Genomic DNA, 26,741 nt, shown 5'->3' with positions numbered 1-26,741 from the left:
TCCATGAAGTCCAAAATTGACATCCTGTTTGGCAGGCAGCACCAAACTGGCAGACTTTTCCCAAATGGCATCTCACTTGAAGGCAAAATGGGGCAAAAGAGATGCGACTTTTGGTTACCAATGTGAACTGTTTTTCAGGTTTAAAATGTGTGTTTTTATTAGAAATAAATGTAACATAGAACTTAGATATAATACACAAAGGAAGGTTCCAAGAGCAAGTCAGAGGTTTTGTTGGGCAATCTACATGCATTTACATGGGGACATGTACAGTTTCTGCTTAATAGTAGGCCATACCATCTCCATAAATGAAAAGACTGGCCAAGTAACCAGCAGATCCCAATAACTACTTAGTAGATTCCTCTACTTTAATTTTCTTGATTTTTGTTTTAAGCAAAATGAATACATAATATTCATAAAGGAAAAACTGTGTATTTAAAAGTAAAAGTTAGGCAGTTGTTATTTTGTTACATTTGTTTTTCATTGCACAATTCCACAACATCTATCTGTCTATCTATATATTTTTTACAAAGATACAAGGAATTTAAGAAATGATGATAGAATGATCATTCAAATAGTTTTTAGGCACAGTTTAATAAAGCATAAACCAATTTTTGTCATTTGATCTCCTGTGTAATACATTGATGAACAAATTCAAAGTATGTTCACAGGGGAGGGGAGGAAGAAACAAGTTCAGAATTAAACATTTATACAGAGGTATTCTCCCAAAGATCAGATTTAAGTGCTGATTCAGTAGTTTTGTTCATGGAATGATAAATCAGTAAACAATCAAAGCAACTATTATTGTTTCAAGTACATAAATCAGCGAACACTCTACTAATTGGCTGACCACTGTGGATATAACTAATTTGAGCTCTATTAGGTCATATACATAAACAAAAATACAATTAAAAAAAGACTGGTTAAAAAAATATTGAGTAAAAATTACCTGTCCCTTTCCCTAGCTGTCAAATAATTTAAATAATTTATTCTGGTCATAAAAAAATGAAAAAAAAAACCTTTCTGTCTACCTCAAATAAGTCACATACTATTTTTTTAAACATGAAAGTTTTGGTCACTGATACATGTTTTGCTTGAGAAGTTAGTAGTTGACATGTTTAAAACATAGTATACGATGGATTTCTGCTCCTCCAGTAATCAACTATGATTCATCCTTTCCCTCAGTGCAGTAAGGCATGTTTTGCAGACAATGCTCATATAAAAATAAGTTCCAACTTTTTAAAGTATTTACAGGACAGAGTGCTTGCTGCTCAGGTGAGAAAAGCATGCCTAGTGAAAAGACAGACATGGTGAGCCCCAGCCTCTCAGGATTTCGGGGACATGCCAATTTAAAATACAACCAGATAAGGCATTAAATAACTACTGTATGTCCTTGGTTGCCCAGAGTGAAGCAGTGGGAAAGATGCGAGTAGCAATGAATGCTTCATGGCAGTCTTGATGCTCACAACTTCTTTGAATCCTTTCAATTATATCCTATTTTTGCAATCCCTTATAGAATACCTATGAGGATTAACTGTAGAGATTCTCGATCATAATCCATAAACCTCAGTTTCTAGAGAGTAACAGTAGCCCTGCAATATTAATGAATAGATTGCCATCTTTGACCTATTAGGTTAAGAGATTGTTTTTTTACTCCTAATAATTCTTATGTGTTGCTGGGCTATTATACAAAAGAGATTTATAGTCTTTTAATATATACTCACATATATATTAAAAGAAGAACAGTTTGGATTTGACTATTTGCATTCTGGGACCAGAACTAGAACTTGAATCATTCATCTACTGGTAATTTATCTCTTCTATTTCTATGAAAAAATCTCAGGCATTTGACAAGTTCTCTTATTTCCAGAAGGAAAAAAAAAGATTTATTGAAATCTATCTTTTTACTACATAGGGGTAGTCTGATAAAATGGATTGAGTGCTGGGCTTGGAGTCAGTAAGACCTACTTTGAAGTCCTCTCCCTGAAACTTATTAGCTGTGTGACCCTGGGCAAGTCATTTAACCACATGCTCCTCAAGAAACTCCCTAGGAATTTTCCACTAAGGGCTGTGGCCTTTATCAGTGGAAGATATCCCTGTAGAAGGAGATCCCTTTGAGGAGATTCTTCTTTTGTTTGCATACAGTGATATGCTAAGGGCTGCCCTCTCTCTCCTTTTCCCTCTCTCCCCAATTTTGGCTACTACTAGACTTCTTCCTCTTGAGATGCTGTAGTGCTTTTTGTTTTTGCTTTTATAGACTATTTTTAAAAAGAGAGAGAAAATGAACTGAAGGCCAAAGTATTATTTAAAATAATTTGATTCAAAATTCTCTATGACAAGAAGACAAGTAGAAAATTGGGCACTATTGACCACTGGTATTTTTCAATGAATTAAATTTTCATTTTCCCACAAAAATATAAAAACAGTAGTTATTCTTATAAGATTTGAAGTTTGGTTTCAATATTTGTCTTGGAGTTGCTCTGGGTTCTGAGAGTCAGGAAAACAGTTTCTTTTGCTCCCTCTCAGTATGTGCCTGAATTCATGCGGGCATTTTTGACCTCCAGTTTCAACTGTTTGATTTGGACTTCTCTCTGATTTACTAATTCTCGAAGTCTCCGAATTTCTTCTTGTTGTCGATAGAACATTTGCAGCAGCTGGAAAACGACAGACAAATTAATTTGATCCATCATGGTTGTGGTATAACATCAAACAGCAGAACATTAGGAGATCATTGGGTTTAAGGAAATGCTAGTTTTGACTGAAATACTTTATTCTTTATTATTTCTTGTCCTTTCTCCCTTCTCCCATCCTCAATTTTAAAAAGTGATTGTTAACATGACTTGGATCTAAATGGACATTTTTTATGATGTGTAATTATTTCATAGCTGTTTTTAAATGACTAAATACTCTTTCTTCCATTATTGAATCACAAAAGAACTGGGTTTTGTCAATACTTGGTTCACCTTCTAGTGGATGGACAGACCAACTCCTGTTTGCTGTAGAAAGGCTTGAAATGATGATAACAGAGGACAATTGTAGGGGTGGAAACAGAGGATCTGGAAGAGTTTATTCATCAACCCTTTGAGTGAACCTCTATTTACCTATTTCTTTGCATTCTTGGTGCATTAGGGAATAAAGGAATGGGAAAGGAGAAAGGGAGAAGAAAAGAGAGGGAAAATAAGATATGGTCTGAAAGGTCTTCCCAAAGAAATTTGTAGTCACTTATAAGAAAGAAATGAATTTAAAGTGAATCAGAACAACTATTGAATCTCTGGAGACTGTAGTCTTTACAAGGGAACCATTCCAGAAACCATTATGAATCATTTGACTTATTGAATTAGCAAACAAAAAAGCCAACCTTGATTTTATAGATTATCTCTAAGTACATTTTGGGTAACCTTTGAATATAGTAAATAGGGACCAAAGGCCCTTAAGGAAACTTGATATTTGAAATATAAGCAAGTGCCAGAAGGTTTTACAGAAAGTTAGCTAACCATTGGTAATCAATCAACTGGGGTTTATGGTTTCTACTTTTGAAAACGACATGGCTACCATTCTTAGTCTTAGTTTTACCCTGTGTATAAATGGGATTAATATGCTTGTGATTCATTGAGCAATTGGGAGGCCTAATTTTTTCTAAGTATTTGTAAAGTCAATTGAATTTAAGAATGAGGCTTTCTAGCAGGGTAAGTAACCTGAGGTCTCTTCTGGTGGCATTCTCTTTTTCCTGTACCACTATATTTGCTTCTTAATATTTGTATGTTTTCCCCCCTTTCACCTTCACATTCTCTTTCCTTCTACCTCTTCCTCTAGCTTTCTTCTTTCACTTTCTTCCCCAGCCATGCATTATCTTTCATTTTCTTTTGCTTACCTTCTTCCTTTCCTTTCCACTCCTTATTTCCTTGCTTATGTCGGAATATTACAGACATTATTGCCTATGACTCCCTAGAGTTGATCCCTATCATAGGCATCCAGAGAAACCCACTCGCAGTGATTAGTTTTCACAAAATCTTACCTCATTTTCTGTTTTTGGTGGAGGACATTCAAATAGATCAAAGCCATTTGAAAGCCAAGGTTTCTTGTCTTCTTGTACTTGATCTATTCCTTGTCTTGGTCGTTTCTCATCCTGCAACCTGTATGGCTTCTTGGCATCTTCAAATGCCATTTTCCTTTCCATCCTGTCTGGATACCTATTTGATTCCAGAGGCATAGAATTGGATAGTGTCCTTTCAGAGAACTGTGGTTTAGAGTTTATAAGTTCAGACCCTGGTCTCAGAGATACCAGCAATGGCCCTATAAGACAAATAAAGTGACAATGAGCACATCATTCACCCTTCTTCATGGATTCAGAGAGGCAATGTGCAAGCTGAAAGGGTTTAGAGTAGTGGGGTTCAACAAACTCACAGAAATGGGGGTGTTTTAAAAAGATGAGATAAAGACAAAATCATATTTTATGCTGGAATCTATAGGAACTTACTGGAGTTTACTGAGTAGGGGAATGATAGGATCAGATGTACATTTTAGGAACTTACTTTGACAGTTGTGTGTAGGATGGATTAGAGAGGAGAGAGACTTTTGACAGGGAGACCAATTCAGATGCTATTATATTAGTACAGGAAAGAGGTGATGATGCCCTGGGATTGTGATATTGATGGTTGTGGTTATGTGAGAAGGGAGAAGAGCAACAGGTGTGAGAGATGTGGTGGTAGAAAGGATAAGATTTGGCAACTCAATGAATATGCTGGATGAGGTAGAGTGAGGCAACTAAGAATGCATTAAGTGGGTGGTTGGGAGAATGATGGTGCCCTCCAGAGAAGAATTTAGAGAAGTTGGGTTTGGAGGGGAAAGATAATGTAATTTTTTGGATGCAGACGATGTGGGAACTCATTTTGCTTGATTATACATATTCATTATAAGGAATTTCTTTTTTTATGTTGTAGGATCAAAGAGAAATGCTTGTTAATTGAAAAAATAAAAGGAAAATTTAAAAGATCCCTTTTGTTTGGAAAAAAACAACAACCCTACAACCTCCTACAAAAGATAATGTCATGAATTCTTCAATGAAGATCACAACCTGTTTGAAAAGGGGAGGGAAGTGGAGTTTATCATAATCCATCAGAAAATAGGGGATGTAGATGGAATTGCAGAGTCTACCCTCAGCATCATTTATTATAGCCACAAAGTAATCTGGGGAAAAGTGAATGAATAGGCTATGGGGAGGAGTAGGTTTGCCCTAGTGGCACTTGTGGCAGCTGCTATGGGTTTCCAGGGAAGCTGTAACAGTTATAATTGCCCTAAGGGACGAAAACCTGCCTTTGAACTAGGGAGTCTGGGACATTATACTGAGCAGGTGATAGAGCTGGAGGTATTGGGAGATAAGGGCAGATGACTGTTGGAGACAAATGCCAGGATTGACTGTTGAGGGGAGAATAGCATATGAGCCACTTCCCCTTGGGGTCAGGCCCCAGGTCCCACTTCGGAGAGCAGTGGACTTGATATATGTACATAAGGAATCTGTGTGAAGTAGTATTTGATTTTCATCAAAGGAGGCTCTCAGTAAATGCCTTTGCTGTTGCTACCTGGATGGATACTAGAAGACTGTGAAGTGATGAAAAGAAATAAGGATAAAAGAGATGTTTTTATTTCTTTTAATGAGGCAGAAGGGAAAACAATCATTTATAAAGCACCTAGTATGTGCAGGGCACTGTACTAAATGCTTTGCAAAATATTATCTGATTTGTTCCTAATAACAACCTTGTCAGAGAGATGCTTTTATTATCTTAGTTTTTCAGATGAGGAAACTAAGGCAGACAGAAGTTTGTCCAGTGTTACAGCTAGTAATTGTCTAAGACTGCATTTGAATTCAGGTATTCTTGCCTCCCTGTCCAGCACTTAATCCACTGAACCATCAAACTGCCTCTTTTAAAATTGGACCACTTAATAAAAATATTCACATATTATATGACTAATTGAAAAAGTGAACTGTCTTACATTAGATATTAGCCTTAATTTCTTTACCTACAAAATAAGTATACTTGCGATATGTGAGCAAATACTTTGTAAATGTGAATTCTTAGTAAGTAGGTAGCTAGGTGGCATAATGGATAGAGTGCTGGGCTGATGGTCAGGAGGACTTATCTTCCTGAGTTCAAATCTAGTCTCAAATGTTTACTAGTTATGTGATCTGGGCAAGTCACTTGACCCTATCTATCTCAGTTTTCTTATCTGTTAACTAAGCTAGAAAAGGAAATGGCAAATCACTCCAGTATCTTTGCCAAGAAAATCCCAAATGGGGGTCACAAAGAGTTGGACATGGCTGAAACAAGTTAATAATTATTAAGAATCCCATGGAGTTTTTTTTAAGACTTTATGAATCATTGTTTTTGTGGATGGAGTTGTCATTTTGGTTATAAGAAAATATCCTCTGACTTCTATATTCTTTGTCTACAAGGTGGAAAGGGTAGAGAAAAGTGTTTAAATATGATTCAAATGTTTTTTATTATATATTATATATATGTGTATATTTATGGTTTATGATAAATCATGCAGAGGCAACATGGTGTAGTGCATAGAAAGCTGCCTTTGGAGTTGAAAAGAATAAAGTTCCAAGTCCTATCTTTGATGGTTATTTCATGTATTATCAAAACAAGTCCCTTAAGGTTGTCAGTGCTCTAGATAATTCTCTAATACCACAAGTTGCAAAAGTTTAGCTGGTCTTCCTTTCTTCCTTTATTGCTTCCTTCTTTCTTTGCTTCCTTCCTTCCTTCTTCCTTCCTTTCTTTCTCTTTTTAAACCCTTACCTTCTATCTTAGAATCAATACTAGGTATTGGTTCTAAGACAGAAAAATGGTAAGGGCTAAGCAGTTGGGGTTAAGTGACTTGCTCAGGGTCACACAGCCAGGAAGTGTCTGAGGCCAGATTTGAACCCAGGACCTCCCGTCTCCGGGCCTGATTCAATCCACTAAGCCACCCAGCTGCCCCCAGCTGGTCTTTATTTCAAGAGTTTCCTACACATATACAATCACAAATTTGGAACTAACTAAATATATAAATAGGCATTTAATAATAAATGTTTGGGAAATTCTGAGGTAGAGAAAAACATCTCATGTTAGTTTGGGGTTCTTGATCAAAGGCACCATGTTTTATAACATATTTGAAGTGAAGCCACAGTAGACCAATTGAATAATTTCTGATGCTACCAGATGGTACTGATGTATTGATATACCAGAAGGCAAATGTCTATCCCTGTAATCCTGACCTTTATTTATTCCACTCAGCCATTCTCGTGCTGTCATAGCTGGCTGGGATCCTGCTGTCAAAGGGTAGATGTCTTCTTGGTAGGATTCTGACTACAAAAACAAACAAACAAAAAAGTTAAGATGTGGTCAAGGCAATGATAACCTAACGAAGGTGCTATTTCTGACAGATACTATATATATTTTCATTTTCCTTGTATTCAAATTGATACTTTTAAGTTGATTCTTTAATGTTAAGATATATGCATCTAAATTTAGATTGAACATTTCTGCCATGCTATGATAGGCCATCATTCAATTGTGAGGTTTTACCTCATATGCAGCAAATTGACAATGATTACAAAATATGAGAAGGGATAATGTTGGGAGAGTTGTGGAAAGAGAGACATGTTCATGCACTGTGGGTGGAACTGTGAATTTGGAATTAGGCAAATAAAATGGCTAAAATGTCCATATCCTTTGGTGCAAAAGATTCTTATATTAGGTATATGCACAAAGGAGATCATTAGTTAAAAGAATGCTCCTTTATACTCAAAATATTTATAGCAGTAATACCTTTTTTTGGCAACAAAGAACAAGAAATAAAGTAGATGACAATTGATTAAGGAATGGCTAAATAATTTTACCTGAATGTAATGGAATTTTACTGAGTTGTAAGATGAGACACACACACATATGTATATATTTATGAAAACTTGGAAAGATTTACAAGAACTGATGCAAAGTAAAGTAAGTAGAACCAAAAAAACAATGTAACAATGACTACAACAATGACAAACTGCAACAATGACTAATAATTAAAAATGAATGCTGGGGAAGGGGACAGCTAGGTAGTACAGGGCCAGGCCTTGAATCAGGAGGACCTGGGTTCAGATATGATCTCAGACACTTCCCAGCTGTGTGACTCCAGACAAATCACTTAAATTCAATTGCCTAGCCCTTGCTGCTCTTTTGTCTTAGAACTTATACTAATATGGAAGGTAAGAGTTAAAAAAACAAGCAAACAAACAAACAAAAAAAAAAAACGAATGCTGGGAAATAACAAGGAACAAACTTGGCCTCTGAGAAGAGATATTTACAGAGATAGAAGGAGGGGTATCTGTGTGTGGAACATTATATGTATTGTCATATTTTTCAATAAATTGATGTTTTGCTGATTATATTCTTCTTTGTCTTCCTTTAACCATTTTAAAAAAAGAAATGGGATGGCTCTCCGGATAAGGAAAGAGGAAGGATATAGGGGAAGATTTAGGCTATGAAAAATAAAAGATACCAATAAATGTTTATTTTAAAAATTAGGTTCACCATAGGTAGGGCCTTTTGTGATTTTTTTTTTTGTCTGTCATCTAGCCCAGTGATGGGCAAACTACAGCCGTGGGCTAGATGCGGCCCCCTGAAATGTTCTATCTGGCTGCCCGACATTATTCCTAATCTGACAAATACAATGAGTAGGATACAATACAATGAAAATTCGAAAGAGTTGTTTTAGAAACAGACTGACAGATGAACATTTCCTTTTCTTTGGCCCCCTCTTTAAAAAATTTGCCCATCACTGACCTAGCCTATAGTGCCTGGAAGATAGAAACACTTAATAAATGCTTGTACTAGAGAGGCAGTATGAAATAGTGGAAAGATCACTAACTTTTAGATAGGGTACCTGGTTTCAAATTCCACCTCCTATTTTTTTTATTAGCATGACAGTGGGCAAATCACTTAACCTCTATCACCCTCAGTTTCTTTATCTTGGGAGTTGAACTAGATGGCTTCTAAAGTTCCAGCTAGCTCCAGATATATTATCTTATGGCTAAATTGGTTTCCAAAATAGAAATTACAGAACCTTGTGGGGAATTGACCTCATCTTAGAATTTGTGACAGAGGAAAGGAATGCTGGGCATAGTCTAATATTCATTTTGGACTTTGGGGAAAAAATTTCAAAAGTTACAGAAAAAAAATTGGAAAGATGTGGTGGCCAAGATTCTAGAGGAGAAATCAGTTCATCATTGTTAGGAAACTGTCAAGATAAATCTGAACACACAAAGTGAATTCCAATGAGGATGAAGGGGAAGGAGGAGGTATTTAAGGAGAAGGTATCTAAGCAGAAAAACATCTGTGCAAAGATGACTCATCAACCCAGTAAAGACATATGCAAAGGATGGTAGCAAGGGCAGGTAACAAACCATGAATGTAAAAACTTGGCAAGTGCTTTAAAAATATTCTCAGGAGTCCTGAAACTCTGAATGGTGAGGGATAACAGAAAGGGTAGGTAAAATTTTAACATATAGGAAAAAAAGGAAGATTTTTAAAAAGGGATAAGATTGTTGCTTATGGTGAATGAGATGACAAAGTGAATGAATAAAGGTGAAGCAACTTCTGTGTTCTCTGCCAGGGAGGATAAAAAAAATTTTTTTTAACAGAAAAGAGAAATTATATTAAAGATGGCAATAAAATCACTAATCGAGAATTAATACTCAAGATAAGCAGGAAAGGGTGAGCACTAAGAAATCCCTGATAAAGTCAAATCACGAGACCAAAAATGGATTTACAAGTGAATTCTATCAAACATTTAAAGAACAACGAATCCCAATACTATACAAATTATTTGACAAAATAAGCAAAGAAGGAGTCTTACCAAATTCTTTGTATGACACAAATATGGTACTGATTCCAAAGTCAGGCAGAACAAAAACCAAGAAAGAAAAGTACAGACTAATCTCCTTAATAAACATAGAAATCTTAAATACTAGCAAAGACTACAGCAAGTTATCACAAGGATTATTCACTATGACCAGGTGGGACTTATACCAGGAATGCAAGGACAGCTTAATCTTGGGGAAACTATCCACGTAACTGACCATATCAATAACCAAACCAAAAGAAATCACATGATTATCTCAATAGATGCAGAAAAAGCCTTTGACAAAATACAACACCCATTTCTATTGAAAACACTAGAAAGTATAGGAATAGAAAGGTCTGTCCTCAAAATATTAAACAGTATATATTTAAAACCATCAGCAAGTACCATCTGCAATGGGGATAAATTAGAAGCCTTCCCAATAAGAACAGGAGTGAAACAAGGATGCCCATTATCACCTCTATTATTTAACATTGTACTAGAAACACTAGCAGTAGCAATTAGAGAAGAAAAAGAAATTGAAGGGATTAAAGTAGGCAATGAGGAAAATAAACTATCACTCTTTGTAGATGACATGATGGTATACTTAAAGAATCCAAGAAAAATCAATGAAAAAGCTAGTGGAAATAAATAACAACTTTAGCAAAGCTGCAGGGTACAAAATAAGCCCACATAAATCATCAGCATTTCTATATATTTCTAACAAAACTTAGCAGAAAAAGTTAGAGAAATTTCATTTAAAATTACTCTAGACAATATAAAATATTTAGGAATCTCTTTGCCAAGACAAACAGGAATTATATGAACACAACTATAAAATACTTTTCACATAATTAAAACTAGATGTAAATAATTGGAAAAACATTAATTGCTCATGGGTAGGACGAGCTAACATAATAAAAATGACCATCCTACTCAAATTAATTTACTTATTCAGTGCCATACTTATAAAACTACCAAGAAACTTTTTTTCATAAAATTAGAAAAAACTATAACAAAGTTCATCTGGAAGAACAAAAGATCAAGAATATCAAGGGAAATAATGAAAAAAAGTAAAGGTTGGGCCTAGCAGTACCAGATCTTAAACTATAGTATAAAGCAGTGGTCATCAAAACAATATGGTACTAGCTAAGAGACAGTTGACAAATGATCAAGGGATATGAATTGGCAGTTTTCACATGATGAAATCAAAACTATCAATCAGCACATGAAAAAAGTGTTCTAAATTCCTCCCAATTAGAGAAATGTAAATCAAAACATCTCTGAGGTACCACCTCCCACCTAGCAGATTGACTAATATGACAGCAAAGTAATAAATGTTGAAGGGGATGTGGCAAAATTGGTACATTAATGCATTAATGGTGGAGTTGTGAATTGATCCAAACATTCTGGGAGGCAATTTGGAAGTATGCCCAAAGGGCTTTAAAAGAATGCCTGCCCTTTGAACCAGCCATACCACTGCTGTGTTTGTACCCCAAAGAGATAATAAGGAAAAATGTTAGTATAAAAATACTTATAGATAGATTTTTGTTAATTGAAAAAATTAATAAAATATAGAATTTATTCTAAACTTCAAAAGAGGAAATGAGCAAAATGGAATAGCATTTCAGTTTCATATGAAACCCTCTTTTTTTTGGCATGTGGAAGTGTTCATGCTTAATAATGCTTGTCAAATTTAGAATAACAAAAACAAAGGGCATAGCCTATGTCAGACTAGCTCTCTCTCTCTCTCTCTCTCTCTCTCTCTCTCTCTCTCTCTCTCTCTCTCTCTCTCTCTCCTTCCCCACTTTGCAATGCTTTAGTTACTTCTTTTAACAAAAAAGTTCTACAAATGGCATTCTTGTGGACAAGATGAAATTATATGAACTAAAGAATAGTACAGTTATGTGGGCTTGTAACTACATGAATGGCTGAGCCCAAAGAATTATCATTAATGGATTGAGGACAACTTGCAAGGAGGTGTCATGCCTCATGGATTTGATCTCGTGCCACTTAATATTTTCATTAGTGATTTAGATTAAGGAAAACATGGCATTTTTATCAAACTTTCAGCTGACATAAAATTAGGAGGGACGGTTAATGATTTGGGTGACAAGATTGGGACCCAAAATGTAACAGCATAGAATGTTAAGTCAACTCTAATCAGATGTTTAATAAGAATAATGGTAATGTCTTAAATTTGGGTTAAAAAATCAACTTTGTAATTATAAGATAAGAAGGTATGACTAAATAGTAATTCATTTGAAAAAGATCTTAGGGGTAGAGGAGGAAGAGAGGAAACTGTTAAAGTAAAATGGATGTAAGCTCAACACATGCCAGCAGTGTGATATGATGAAAAAGTGTGAAATGAAAAAGCTAAGATGGTCCTAGACATCAATAAGAAAAATATATTCAGGAAAGTGTAGGTACTGGTCTTATTTTATACTCTGCCCTGTTTATATCACATCCTCCATTCTGCTTTTAATTTTGAGAGCTGTATTTTAGGAAAGATATGGATTAGCTGGAGAACATCTGAAGGAGGACAACCAGTATGACAAAAACTCTTAAAATTATGCTATGTTAAGATCTGGAAGGAACTGAGGGTATGCTTAACATTAGCAGTGAAGCAGAAATGTATGAATGGTATGGCTAGGTATGGTTAAGGGTTTCCCTGGGTAATGTGCTCTGACTGACTTCTCTTCACTGTATAAGCTTAGTAAAGGAAGTAACTCACCCGTCGAGGGACAATCATTGATACAGGCTCGATGAGACCTTTGGTTGTTATCAATTTGTAGAATCTGAATATCTCACAGGAAGATACATCGAGACCTCTCTTTGGCATGATTCCTAATGGAAAGATCCAAGAGAATAAGAGGTCATGGGAAATGAATAATACTCAAGCAGTGGTCCATTGAGTCCTATATGGGCATAGCTCCCATGGGCAAAGTCTGTATTCTAGTTACCTTTGTATCCCTAGGAACTAGCATACTGCTTTGTCCATGAGTGCTAAAAAAAACGTCCACCAAACTGCTATTGATCTATAATTACATTGTACACTTCTTACTCTGTGAGTATGTACCTGAAAATTCAGTCAATAGCTTTTCTTCCTCCCCCAGGATACTATTAGCCATCTTTATGAGATAGGCTATGAAAATGATTATAATATTCCCATTTTTCTAAGAATGACAATAAAGAATCATGTAGAGTTGAAGGGATAGATGTATACTCCTACATCAATAGTGACAAAGCAAACCCAGAGTATCTGACTACATAGATAGTACTTTGGGATCCAAGGTATCCTAGGATGGTAGGCTACAAAGAACCTTGGGGAAAGTGTGGTCTGGAGAACCAAAATTTAAACTTATACTTCTGCTCCTGACTCTTAGTTCATTGGTTAAATTATTGATTAACTCATGAACTTGATGTTGCTCCTTCATAGACAAAAGAGACAAGAGCTTCTCTGCTAGGCAAGACTTTATTTTATTTAAATTTTTTTTTAATTTTTTAGAAAAAATTTTCCATGGTTCCATGATTTATATTCTTGTTCTCTCTCTCCCCCACCCCCCACCCCCATAGCCGATGCGCATTTCTACTAGTTTCTTCATGTGTCATCAATCAAGACCTATTTTCATAATATTGATAATTGTTCTAGGGTGGTCATTAAGAGTCTACATCCCAAATCGTGTCCTCATCAACCCAAGTGTTCAAGCAGTTATTTTTCTTCTGTTTCCACTCCTGTAGTTCTTCCTCTGAATGTGGGTAGCTTTCTTTTCCATAAATCCCTCAGAATTGTCCTGGGTCATTGCATTGCTGCTAGTACAGAAGTCCATTACATTTGATTGTACCACAGTGTTTCAGTCTCTGTGTACAATGTTCTCCTGGTTCTGCTCCTTTCACTCTGCATCAATTCCTAGAGGTCATTCCAGTTCACATGGAATTCCTCCAGTTTATTATTCCTTGGAGCACAATAGTATTCTCCATCACCAAGAGATACCACAATTTGTTCAGCCATTCCCCAATTAAAGGGCATACCCTTGTTTTCCAGTTTTTTGCCACCACAAAGAGCACAGCTATAAATATTTTTGTACATGTCTTTTTCCCTATGATCTCTTTGGGGTATAAACCCAACAATGGTAAGGCTGGATCAGAGGGCAGGCAATCTTTTAGTGTTCTTTGGGCATAGTTCCAAATTGCCATCCAGAATGGTTGGATCAGTTCACAACTCCACCAGAAGTGCATTAATGTCCCAATTTTGCCACATTCCCTCTAACATTCATTACTCTCCCCTGCTGTCATTTTAGCCAGCCTACTGGGTGTGAGGTGATACCTCAAAGTTGTTTTGATTTGCATTTCTCTAATTATTAGTGACTTAGAACACTTTCTCATGTGCTTATTGATAGTTTTGATTTCTTTATCTGAAAATTGCCTATTCATGTCCCTTGCCCATTTATCGAGGAAGGAAACTATAAGAAAATTAGGTGAACATAGAATAGTATACTTGTCAGATCTCTGGGAAAGGAAAGATTTTAAAACCAAGCAAGAGTTAGAAAAAAATTACAAAATGTAAAATAAATAATTTTGATGGCATTAAATTAAAAAGTTTTTGTACAAACAAAAACAATGCAATTAAAATCAGAAGGGAGGGGGCAGCTGGGTAGCTCAGTGGAGTGAGAGTCAGGCCTAGAGACAGGAGGTCCTAGGTTCAAACCTGGCCTCAGCCACTTCCCAGCTGTGTGACCCTGGGCAAGTCACTTGACCCCCATTGCCCACCCTTACCAATCTTCCACCTATGAGACAATACACCGAAGTACAAGGGTTTAAAAAAAAAATCAGAAGGGAAACAACAAACTGGGAAAAAATCTTTATAACAAAAAACTCCGACAAAGGTCTAATTACTCAAATATACAAGGAGCTAAATCAATTGTGCAAAAAAATCAAGCCATTCTCCAATCAATAAATAGACAAGATTTTAATATGTCTAAGAAGATATAATTTAGGACCTCTGAAGAAGCAAAAGCTTTAAAAAAAAAAAGATCCTCTTTTCCATTTCTATTAATGGCACCACCACTTTTCTAGACTTCTCTTACTAGAAACCTTGGTTTCATCTTTCATTCATTCCCTTCCTTCATCTCCTATATTTAATTAGTCTCCAAATTCTATCTTGCTTCAAAATGCCTTTCAGTTTCTCCCTTCCTTTCCATTTCCACTGCTACCCTCACTAGTTTATGCTTTCTTTTCTTTTTTTTTTAAAGATGGCAGAAGTATGTATAATTCCATTCTTTTAAAATATTTATTTATTTCAGTTACATGTAGAAACATTTTTTTCTTGTTCACATCTGGTTTATTCTTTGATTTAATTAATTAGCTTAATGTAGAGTCCTGGTAAGCTTCACTCATACATAAATGAAGAAATTGAGTCCAGGAAAAAGAAGGCTTTCTTTTTACCTCCAATGGACACATAGTGGCACTCAAGCCTACAGTTTAGGTCTTTTGGCTCTCATTCAGTGCTCTGCATAGTATGCTATTAGGTTAGGCTATCTAACAAAAAATCTTTCCTGGGCTAGGAAAAGATGGATAGTAAGATGCTGATGCTGATGATGTTGATGTTGATGATGATGTTGTTGTTGATGATGTTGATGATAATGATGATGTAGATGGTGCTGTTGTTGATGATGATGATGAAGTTTTTTGTTTGTTTGCTTGTTTTTCCTTTCTTACCATTTGGTGATTCTCTTGAATTCTGTGTTTGGGTATCAAATTTTCTGTTTAAGTCAGGTCTTTATGAATGCTTGGAAGTCTTCTATTTTATTAAATGACCATATTTTCCCCTGCAAGAATATAGTCAAATTTGCTGGGTAGTTGATTCTTGGTTGTAGACCCAGTTACCTTGCTTTCAGGAATATCATATTCCATGCCTACCAGTCCTTCAGTGTGGATGCAGCCAGGTCCTGTGTTATACTAACTATGGTTCCAAGATATCTGAATGGTTTCTTCTTAGCAGCTTGTATATTTTTTCTGGGGTCTAGTAGATCTTGAATTTGGCTAAAACATTCCTGGACATTGTCAATCAAGGAATAAATTTGGGAGGTGATCTGTGGATTCTTTCAATCTCTACTTTCCTCATTGTTCAAGAATGTTGGGGCAGTTTTCTTGGAAAATTTCCTGTAGAATGATGTCCAAGATTTTTCTTTTATCATGATCTTCCAGTAGTCCATTAATTCTTAAATTGTCTCTCTTGGATCTCTTTTCCATATCTAGTTTTATCAATGAGGTGTTTCATATTTTCCTCCATTTTTTCATTCTTTTGATTTTGTTTTATAGGCTCTTGTTGCCTTGTGAAGTCATTTGCTTCTAGTTGTTGGGTTCTAATTTTTAAAGACTGAATTTCATCCCTGCCTTTCTGGTCATCCTTCTTCTGGTCTGATTTTCTTTGTAGGTCATCTTTCACCTTCTTTGCCTCATTTTCAATCTTTCTGGGTTTTAATTGTATTATATGTAAACCAAAGGATGTGACCAGATCATTTTGAAGTTTTCTTGTACCTCTAAATTCCAAACCAATCATCCCCTAATCTAGTCTATCCTTTCCCATCCTTTTTATGATTCTCTTTTAAATATTTTAGTGGCATCTTTTGTTTTTAATATCACTTTAATTTCTGTATGTATCCCTCCTCCATACTGTCTACCCCCATCCCCTCAAAAGCAAAATCCTAGCCACCGATGGAAGTAAAAAGACTTGAATCTGGAGTTGAAAGACTTGAATTTGAATCCTGGTTTTGCTACTTATAACCTATCAACAGTCTAAAGATATGTCATTTTTATTTTCTAGACTTCAGTTTTTTCATTCCTAAAACAAGGGTTCTTTTGACTATATCATCTTTAAGATTAATTTTAGCTTTTAATCTGATGATTCTCTTTTCCAGTTATAAAACCTATGAGCCCATCTCATAGCACCACCTTAAGGTCAATGCAGGAATTGTTAGGCCCAATCCTGTTTTTCACAACTCAAAAAGTTGGTCTGGTGCAATAGTTGAATACATGTTTTCCTGACTCTGGGTTTAACGTTTTATTCTCTACATCACACTGCCTCTCTATGAACATATCAAAGGTATCCTTGGAGGGAAAAAATGAGAAGGAAAGACATAGTCTTTTTTTTTTTAAACCCTTACCTTCTGTCTCAGAATCAATACCATGTATTGGTTCTAAGGCAGAAGAGTTGTAAGGGTTAGGCAATGGAGGTGAAGTGACTTGCCCAGGGTCCCACAGCTAGCAAGTGCCCGAGGCCAGATTTGAACTCAGAACCTCTCATATCTCTAAGCCTGGCTCTCCATCTACTGAGCCTCCCAGCTGTCCCCCAAAAGTAGTCTTTTGCAAATTGTTCATTATTAAAGGTTACATCTTCATGGTCAGACAGCTGACTAAAAGATACAGCCCACAAGGTCCTTCAGGGTTCCTTGTTTATTAATTTTTAAAGCATTTGATGCAATAGTTCAAAATGCAGTCTTAATAGTTGTCCTCTAATAATGTTTTATTTAAGTACCTGGGGATCATATAATTCAATAGATATGGCTATCGGGAAAATTTTGTTAAATCATCCTCAGTATCAAGAGAAGCATAAAACAAGCAGATAGTGCCCACCCTAAATAATTATTACTGTAAAAATTCCTTAGAGATAATGAGACCTCTAGGAGCTTTTATCTGTGGCTAACTTTGAACTAATGGCATTTAACACCACAGGAATTTTCCCTTTAGGGAAATTCAGCACAACTCAAAAGAGACCAAAGAGACCAACCTTGCCATCCATGGAAGAAAAATCAACTGGAAGAAAAATGGTCATTGTCTTTACTCTGATCTACAGTTGCCCAGGCAGCAACTTGAATTAGTGCATTAGCTCAAAGATGCATATCTTGGATATATATTATAGATAGATAATGGGCTAGGTGGGTTAGATTGCATTTGGGGAATTGTGTTTCACTTTCAGTTATCAGAGTCAGATTTGACACTCTCTCTCACAGCTGTATTCTCCTGATAATACCATGTGGCCATTGTGGGTGAAAGTTGTGGGGCTCAGTTCCAGCATTCAAGCTCTGAAACAGGCTTCCCTATTGAAGAGGTAGATTAAGGGTACTCTCTCTTCTACCACTAGACTATGTTACATTTCTGAGATTTCTGGAATTTGTGAAATCTTTACTTCCATTATGCTTTTCATCCTTCAAATCTTCTATGGCACCTATGCATTTATTGTGAAATATAATTATAGTCCTCTGTCTTTTTAATAAATGCTTTTCTTTTCTTATCCTTTTCCCAAATTCAGAAGTAAATCAACACCATCTCTTCTGCGTGGGTCTTGCTGTGCAGTACATTTGTTCATAATTCAGATATTTTTCTCTTTTTATTTCAGTAATTAATGGCTTAGAAAATGGAAAAAATAAACCATTAAATAAAAAAGAAACATGATGTATGTGCAAGAAATGTCATAAAAATATTATTCAAGGACTCTAGCATTGGAAAAGGAAGTGGGATGACCGTGAAGTGACAGTGTGGAATAATAGATGAACAGACTTATACCCAGAGAACATTAGAAGATCTAGCAGAAAGCTTTTGACCCACTGGGTAGCATCCTGATGAAAGATTAATGGGGCGACCTGGACAAGAATCATGCAGGAAGAGAAGGTATGGCACCCAGGAGAGTGTACCTCTATTGACAAGATCATTGAGGTATTGAAAAAGTGTGGGCTGAATTGGCCTTTCTTTCTAGGTTGTCCTGAAAGCCTAGCTATAAGGGAAATATTGTTTTCATAGGAAAATGTATTTTGAGTTCCAAACTCAATTCATGCTATCTAGGAAGATAATGAACCTGTCAGCATCCCTTTACATTGACTAGGATTATCAGACCAGAAGAGCACTGAGAGACTGAGACACAGGCTAGATAAATGTTCAGGAGAAGAGAGTAAAAAAGTTTCGAAGTCTAAACTACTGGGATCAGAGAAGAATGGGAAACTCTGATAATATGAAGGCACTAGGACAGTGGTCTAAAATGGAAAACATTATGATGATTATCTTCCATGCATGCCTTTCTATGTCAATTGCTGCATTGATTCCTAGTTCATTACCACACAATTGTTTCTGAAGGTCTAGTTCATAGAACCAATAGTTATATATTTAAATTCCATTGTCTGAGCTGCCATGGAAGGCTGCAGAGATCAATGTCAATGCATTATCAATCAAAACAAATTTAGTGTTTTGAGCTCTATGATAATAATAATAATAATAACAACAATAATAATAGCTAGACAGAGATATATGATCATGCTGGGTACATGATCGCATTCCAGCTTCTTAAGAGGTAAATACTCTCTGAAAGTCAGTGAATAAAGTCTGCAATATCAATCCACATAAAAATCATGTATCTTAAGAAATGTACCTTTTTGCTGGCAGCTGGGTAGCTCAGTGGATTGAGAGCCAGGCTTAGAGACAGGAGGTCTTGGGTTCAAATTTGGCCTTAGACACTTCCTAGCTGTGTGACCTTGGGCAAGTCACTTAACCCCAATGCCTAGACCAGTGATTCCCAAACTTTTTTGGCCTACCGCCTCCTTTCCAGAAGAAATATTACTTAGCTCCCTGGAAATTAATTTTTAAAAAATTTAAATAGCAATTAATAGGAAAGATAAATGCACCTGTGGCCATCACCGCTTCCCTGGATCCCTGCAGCACCCACCAGGGGGCGGTAGCTCCCACTTTGGGAATCACTGGTCTAGACCTTACTGCTCTTCTGCCTTGGAACCAATACACAGTATTGATTCTAAGGTGGAGGGTAAGGGTTTTAAAACAAAAAAGAAATGTGCCCCTTTCACACTCACCGATTCCCTTTTGAGGGAGGTAGGAACGATACTCTGTAAGATAGTTCAAGTGTGGTTTGTCTGTACTAATTTCATAGTATCGAATGTTCCCATCACCCTGAGAAAGAGAACAAAAAAAGAATGAGAAGACAATAAAACAATCACATAAATTTTTAAGTTCAGCTGAAAACAAAAAAGCCAAGGAAAATCATAAAGTTGAAATGATAAAAGACTAAAAAAACCTTTTATTATTCATTTTCACTCCTATTTCTCAGCAACCTTATTCTTTTAGGGTAGAGGCCAGGTATGGCTACATTTGACAAAAATAAAAAGTAGTTGCTTCTGAATTCTTAGGTATCATATCCTTTCTCTAGAGCTTTTATCTCAGAGATAGTAGTCATGGTGGGATATATGTGTAGGGGGAACAATGGATAACAAGAAGAAAAATAAGTTGTGGCCATTTTTGAAAGTCAAAACATCTTTTTTTTTTTTTAACACTTAACTTTGGTGTATTGTCTCATAGGTGGAAGAGTGGTAAGGGTGGGCAATGGGGGTCAAGTGACTTGCCCAGGGTCACACAGCTGGGAAGTGGCTGAGGCCGGGTTTGAACCTAGGACCTCCTGTCTCTAGGCCTGACTCTCACTCGACTGAGCTACCCAGCTGCCCCAAAACATCTTTTAAAGTTATAGATAATAGGATCAAAGCTTTTTGAGCTAAAAAGGATCTTAGAAATCATCTAGTTGAACATCCTTCAATTTTTAAGGGAGGAAAATGAGACTGTAGAGTTTAAATGACTTAACCAAGGTCATCTAGGTAGTGTCAGAGAGAATATTTGAACCCAGGTCTTCTGAGTTCACATCCATTGCCCTCACCTTTCTGTTGCAACATACCACCTCTCTGAGCCTATGAATCTTTTACCCTACAACTTATTATGGTGTGGATATGGTCCTAGAAGCAACTTCATTAGAAAGCTAGGTCCTACCAAGCTAAAAATGGTGTTTTTTTTCCTGGTGGTGGGGAAGGACTCCCCCAATGAGCCTTGGATCTGCTGTCTAAACAAAACTCTTGTTAAGTTCAGAGAGGCTCATCACTAAATGGCTGGACATCACTTATGGATAATTTTTGTCCCAGTAACTCATGAAGGTTCTTTATTAGGGTGTCAAGGAGTTATGATCTGTATTTATTTAGAGATTGATTATATATACACTGATGAAGTATTGCCATCAGCTTAAAAGCTTGATGTTTAAAATGTATCTCCACAATTGTTTCCTTATTTCTCTGTTCTAAAAAACATTTATAGCGTCAGGTCAATGATGAAAAAAAGTATTCTTCATTCAACTTCATATCCCACCTCAAGAACTCTACTGTATTATTGCGTATTTAAAAATCTTAGTTTTAATCCTCATAGTTCCAAAGCTCACCTTGCCCACCACATAGAGCATCTTGGTGTCTGAATCATAAAAGGGGAACAACACACCAGAAGAACCATCTAGGTCCTCTTCAATTAAAGGCACAGAAAGGTCATCCTGTCCAGGGAAGAAGAAATGAAAAAAAGTCATCACTTGTTTAGTTATAAATCAGTGTTTCCCAGTCCAGATTATACAGTATCCTGGGAAAATCTCAAAATTTTCCATGACTAACTGTTCTCCCATTTGTGCATCAATAGTCAGGATTCACAGGGCCCAAGAGGAATGGTTCAGAAAGCAGGAAGAAGTAGAAATAGAGGAAGAGTAGGAGTCCATGTTTATTTAATAAATTTTGAGACATAAGCATCTTTGGTAGTAGAAATATGGCAGATCAGTAAAATTTTTCCCAAGGATCAGCACTTTGGAAAACACCATCATAAATGGAAAACATCATCATAAAACACCTTTCTTTGGCCTAATGTTGTGATGTTTTTATCTTACTGAATACATAGAGTCACAAAACAGAAAGCACTTGAGAGACCATCTGGTCCAATTCCATCATTTTTAGAAACAAGGAAACTCAGGCCCTAGTAGATGAAATTATTTTTCCAAGGCCATATAGTATATTAGTGACGAAAAGAGGGGTGGTGCCTAGGTTTTTGAATCACCACGCCATTGTATTTTTTATGATTCCACATTGCCTCTCTAAGAATAGCCAAGCAACTTAATTCTTAGTTTGGAAAAATCTTGAAAAAGAAGTGTGGGTGCTGCTTTCTGCATCATGGGTCTCCCATGGTGGGGCTGGATCCTTAGCACCTTTAGCCAAAGCATATTCTCCAAAGCATAATTATATCACTGCCTTTGCTCAAAATTTCACCCTGAATTTCAAAACAGTGGTAGATGTGATTGGGTTGGAGGGGAAAGAAGAAGTAAGACTGCAAGCCTTTCAAAATTTCATGAAAAAAACCAACCCCAACAGAAATAGGTTAGTCCTTAAATCTTGGATATTATATGAGGAAAATAAATATAAAAGGGATAGTGGGAAAAGCAAATGTCAATGACAACAGGTGGGAAGAGGAATGGTTAAAAAAGCTCTCTATGCTAGTGATTTGGTTTAGTATAATTTGGGTAAGCAAAATGTACTGCAAAAATTTGATTTATACATATGAATGTTTGGGCACTAGAACAATAGTTCTTATATGTTCTAGTAGGTTAGTCTTATTTAAAAAGTGATAGGGAAATTATAAAATCTAAAAATGCAAGCAAGTTCTGGTTAACTATCTTAGCATAAAAGAATTGGGAAGTAGTAAGTTTACAGCAAATATCTTGGATATTTTTTGGGGAAATTTTTCTTATTGATGAAAAAGGGTTTGTGTCTGAAGCAATTAGTATTATTTGTCTCCATTGATCAAGCTCAACAAATAATGCTTAACCCTCCCACTTCCTTTGCCTTTGGGGACAGAATCATATTTAGGAATCCTAAAACTGGAAAGGGTAGAGAACATGGGACATTTCTGGATGATGATCCAGGCAAAAATGGATATCTCAGGAAGACTAACTTGTTTGCCACTCATATGTCATGATTTGGAGTCTTTAACCCAGTGATTTTGGGAATGGGCTTTAGGTGGGATTTAGCCATGGTAAGGATGGCCAGGAGAGCACAAGCCAAGGTCTACAAATCTCAGGGTTTATCCATTTTGAGTTGCCTTGGGTTCTGTTTTTACTGTACAAAGCCGGGACACTTGGCATATTGGTTCACCCACCACATTAATGGAAGGCCTGGAAAATATTCATATATTGTGATCAAGTTTGGAGAGGTCAGATTTATTTATCTCTGGTTCTCCTATAAAACCAAGAGTCTAAATTCAAGGCAAAGTTCTACTCAGTTGTATTCATGGTTTGGAAAAGAACTTCAAGGATCAGATTAGGAATACTATAACCTAGAAGATCAAGTGACCTTATAGAGAGGCTGGCAGACAGAAGTGACTGAGGCAAGCAAAAAATAACTGAAGAATAAGAACAGAACATATATCTATCTCAAAGGGTTACAAGTGACAAATGAGGTTAATATAAGAAAATCATTTTTCCAACCTTTAAGTTATTTATTAAGGAGAAGCTTTAGGTTAAGGATGGAAAATTCCTGAAGATAGCTGAAAAGCAATAATAGAAACAAGAATAAAATTCTATAGTCCAAGATATGGTGGCAATGAAAGCTCAGAATAATTAAGGAAGAATTGACTGAACATTATGGGAGGATAGTTTACCCCCTTAATCAAGTATATTGAATTCACATCATAAAAGTGGAGGAAGGGGAGAAAAAGAAAGGGACAGAATGTTAGATTCTGTAGGTCAGAATTAAGAGCAATGGCATATAGATTAAGTTTGATATAAGGGGAAACATCTTTCTGGATATAAAATCTAGCCACAGATGGAATGGGCTACCTTACAATTCTCCATTACTTGTGGTCTTCAAGCAAAGGCTTGACTCTTTTCTGGAAATGTGATAGAAGGGATTCTTAAGGTATTCATTGGAAGAATAATAGTTGAAGTTCTTTCCTGAGGTCTCTTCCAACTCTAACTTTCTATGATTCTGAAGAGGTAGCAATGAAAGTAGCAGAGTGAAGTGTGTTCAAAAGCAGTCTGATGGTAGTGTCTTTTGCACTTGACTATAGAGGAATGTCAGGGAATTCTGATCCTGATCCTTGACTCCATGTTCTTCTTTTCTGTAGCTCAGCTACCAACAGCCAGAATCAATTCTCTTTTGAATCCATGGCTGGCTTTCTTCTCTGCTACAAGTGGTCACATTCCTCTAAGTAATTTCCCACTGGACTAGTGTTAAAAGACAGATCTTGAGTTTTGGGATGAAATACAGAGTTTGGGATGAAATGTAGTTTGATATACAGGAAGATGCTGGGGGAGTTCGTATATATGTGGCTGGGCAGAATGAGAGAGCACAATTAATTAGTGACAGGACCAGATAGAAGTGTTATGAATGTTGCCGAGAGTTAGCTTCTATGTTTGGGAGTGTTTAGGAGTTTTAGAGTACACTGGGTGGGTGGAACACAGCTAAGTACCTCGATGGATTGTTAACCAAGTTTAGAAGTGGGAGGTCCTGGCTTCAAGTCTGGCCTCAGCCACTTCCCAGCTGTGTGGCCCTGGGCAAGTCCTTACCTAAGTCCCGTTGCCTGTCCTTTACCATTATTCTGACAGAACCAATATATAGTATTGATTCCAAGATAGAAGATAAAGGTAAAAAAAAAAGTTCATCAGGCAATGTGAGGGTAAATTTTGGAATTTGGACACCAAACAGTGTCCCAATTCTGTGTTGGGAATCATTAAGATTTAATGGATGGAAGCATGGAGAAAGAAGCTTCTAGGAACAGGTAGCAGAAGCAGGCATCTCCTACCTACAAAGATGGTTAGGAAAATTGTGTGGTTGTATTGGCCTGGGTTCGAGTGCCAACACACCCACATAGTGATACTATTATGCCACCCAAATTGACATTTACACTTGAAAGTTGGGTTCCTGAGTAGATGACTACAACTAAGGTAAAAGGAGTCCTGTGAGTCTGAAGTCCTAAAAGTATAGCTTCCAAGTCACCTTTACTGTGCTTATCTTTAAGAGTCAACCAATAGATACAATTAGTTCGAAGTAAAGACATTTAGCTATATACTATAGTTAAGTACAGTATCTAAAAATAATCTCATAAATCGGCTGCACATTGTCCTACAAGGAAAGGTGGTATCAGTGGAATAAAAAGAGGCCATATCTTGGATATGTGTCCAAGGCAACTCATGACTCCAACTCTATAGGGCTCCAATATCTTTTCTCTTCTTGTGGAATCCTCTCACTATTACGCTGTGAGCACAGTGTCTCTACAGGGCTCACTTAGCTTGGCTCCATGTTCTTCTTTTCTGTAGCTCAGCTACCAACAGCCAGAATCAATTCTCTTTTGAATCCATGGCTGGCTTTCTTCTCTGCTGCAAGTGACCACATTCTTCTAGGTAATTTCCTGCTTCGATTGTTTTTCTTTCTGCTCCATAGTGAATTCTATGTCTCTAATTGAGCAAGTAGTTCTACATTAAAATACCATGACTGGCAAGGTGGAATAAGGAGAGAAATTCCTTTTCCTTTTGAATATCAAAGAATGATTTCCTCTCAGAAGCTGGATTTTTCTTGCTTGGCTGGGTTTCTTCTCTGTTGCTAGAGGTCACACTTCTTAGAGCTCTTCTTTCCTGAGTGACTCAGTAGAGAGTATAACTTTTTAAGGGCACCTCAGGGGTATGGTCAAAAGCAAACTGCCCTCTAACCCTATTATTTCTTAACACCATAAAGGGATAATAAAGTGAAAATGCTTTTTGCCTTTAGTTTAAGACACTAAGGTCTTGTTACCTGCCTATTACTTTCTGTTACATCAACTAGACTGAGGAACAGGAAATCAGTTGGTAGGGGGCAGAGTGGGGAGTGGTGGTATCCTGCCTGGCCAATTTCTCTCCTTTTCCCATTATACTAGCATTTGGGAATGGTGATAACAAGACTAGGTAGATTTAGATTTTATTGTAACATCCCTGGTGCGCCATATCTTTTTTATAGTTTTAATTATGTTAAATTAGCACATGGAGAGTTCCGGGTTAAGATGGCGGCAGAGTAAGAAGCAGCTCTTAACCTCTCCTGACCGAAACACACAAAACTCCTCAAGGGGACATAAAAACAAGTCCAGACGAACGGAGGAACCCCACAACAGGGCACAGCGTGGAAGGTACGTGGAATCGAGACATTTCCAGGCTAAAAAGGGCTCTCCTTAAATCGCGAGCTGAGCAACCGCCCCACCCCCACCCCCTCCACACTCACCTATAGCTTCGAACCCAGCTAAAAAGAAATAGAGCAAGTTTGGGGCACCCATCGAGTCATCAGCAGCTCCGGGACCTGTTCCTGAGAGCAGCAAGACTTAGGACCCCATTAAGTCAAGAACGCATGCGAAAGCTGAGCGCGCGGGAGCAGAGAGTGGACGCTGGGCGCGCAGAGTGCCGGCTGAGCAGAGGCGTGGGTGCCGGCTGAGCAGAGGTGTGGGTGGAGGCAAACACAGCCAGGAACTAAAGCCTAAGTGGGGAACCAGTGCAGACGGGTATACGACTGTGGAAGCAGCGCCCTGAGACTTGTAAAGAAACTTCCTGCAGAGGATCAAGCAAGGGAATCCACCAGGGGGCTTGACCTTGGGAAAAACTAGAACTCAGACCTCAGGACTGAGCGCGAGGATAAACCTGAGAAGCTGCTGGGCTAATGATGGCTAACCAGTTACAGGAAATTCAGAAGAGAAAGAATAATAACAAAAAAAAGAAGTCTTTAACACTCGACAGCTTCTACACAGAGAAAATCCAGACAACCGAGCAAACAGAGGAGGAGAACAAACAACCATCCAGACCCTCCCCAAATAAGGAAAACTCCTCACAAGCTATGGACGAGTTCAAATCTGAGATTTTGAGGAAAATGGAAGAGATCTGGCAAGAAAATAACAGCTTAAAAGGTAGAATCTTGCAGCTGGAAAGCGAGGCTCAGAAACCAAATGAACTGATAAGCAAATTGAACACAAGAAATGACCAGATTGAAAAGGAATACCAAAAGATTATGGCC

General features: G+C 37.0%; 1 protein-coding gene across 1 annotated transcript in view; it reads right to left on the bottom strand.

Moving 5' to 3' along the window:
• Positions 1–2,519: 2,519 nt before the first annotated feature.
• The window catches only part of CORO2A (coronin 2A), a 63,539-nt gene continuing 39,317 nt past the window's right edge, over positions 2,520–26,741 (bottom strand). Inside the window, exons 6-11 of the mRNA XM_044657216.1 lie at positions 21,125–21,229; positions 19,725–19,821; positions 12,602–12,714; positions 7,256–7,346; positions 4,013–4,290; positions 2,520–2,651 (exon numbers count right to left, since the gene is read on the bottom strand). Coding sequence (XP_044513151.1) covers positions 2,520–2,651; positions 4,013–4,290; positions 7,256–7,346; positions 12,602–12,714; positions 19,725–19,821; positions 21,125–21,229 — 816 coding nt within the window. The remainder of the gene's footprint in view (positions 2,652–4,012; positions 4,291–7,255; positions 7,347–12,601; positions 12,715–19,724; positions 19,822–21,124; positions 21,230–26,741) is intronic.

Source organism: Gracilinanus agilis, chromosome 1, assembly GCF_016433145.1.
Source record: "Gracilinanus agilis isolate LMUSP501 chromosome 1, AgileGrace, whole genome shotgun sequence".
In the NCBI taxonomy this organism is placed as follows: Eukaryota; Metazoa; Chordata; class Mammalia; order Didelphimorphia; family Didelphidae; genus Gracilinanus; species Gracilinanus agilis.
This window is presented reverse-complemented; position numbering and strand designations above follow the sequence as displayed.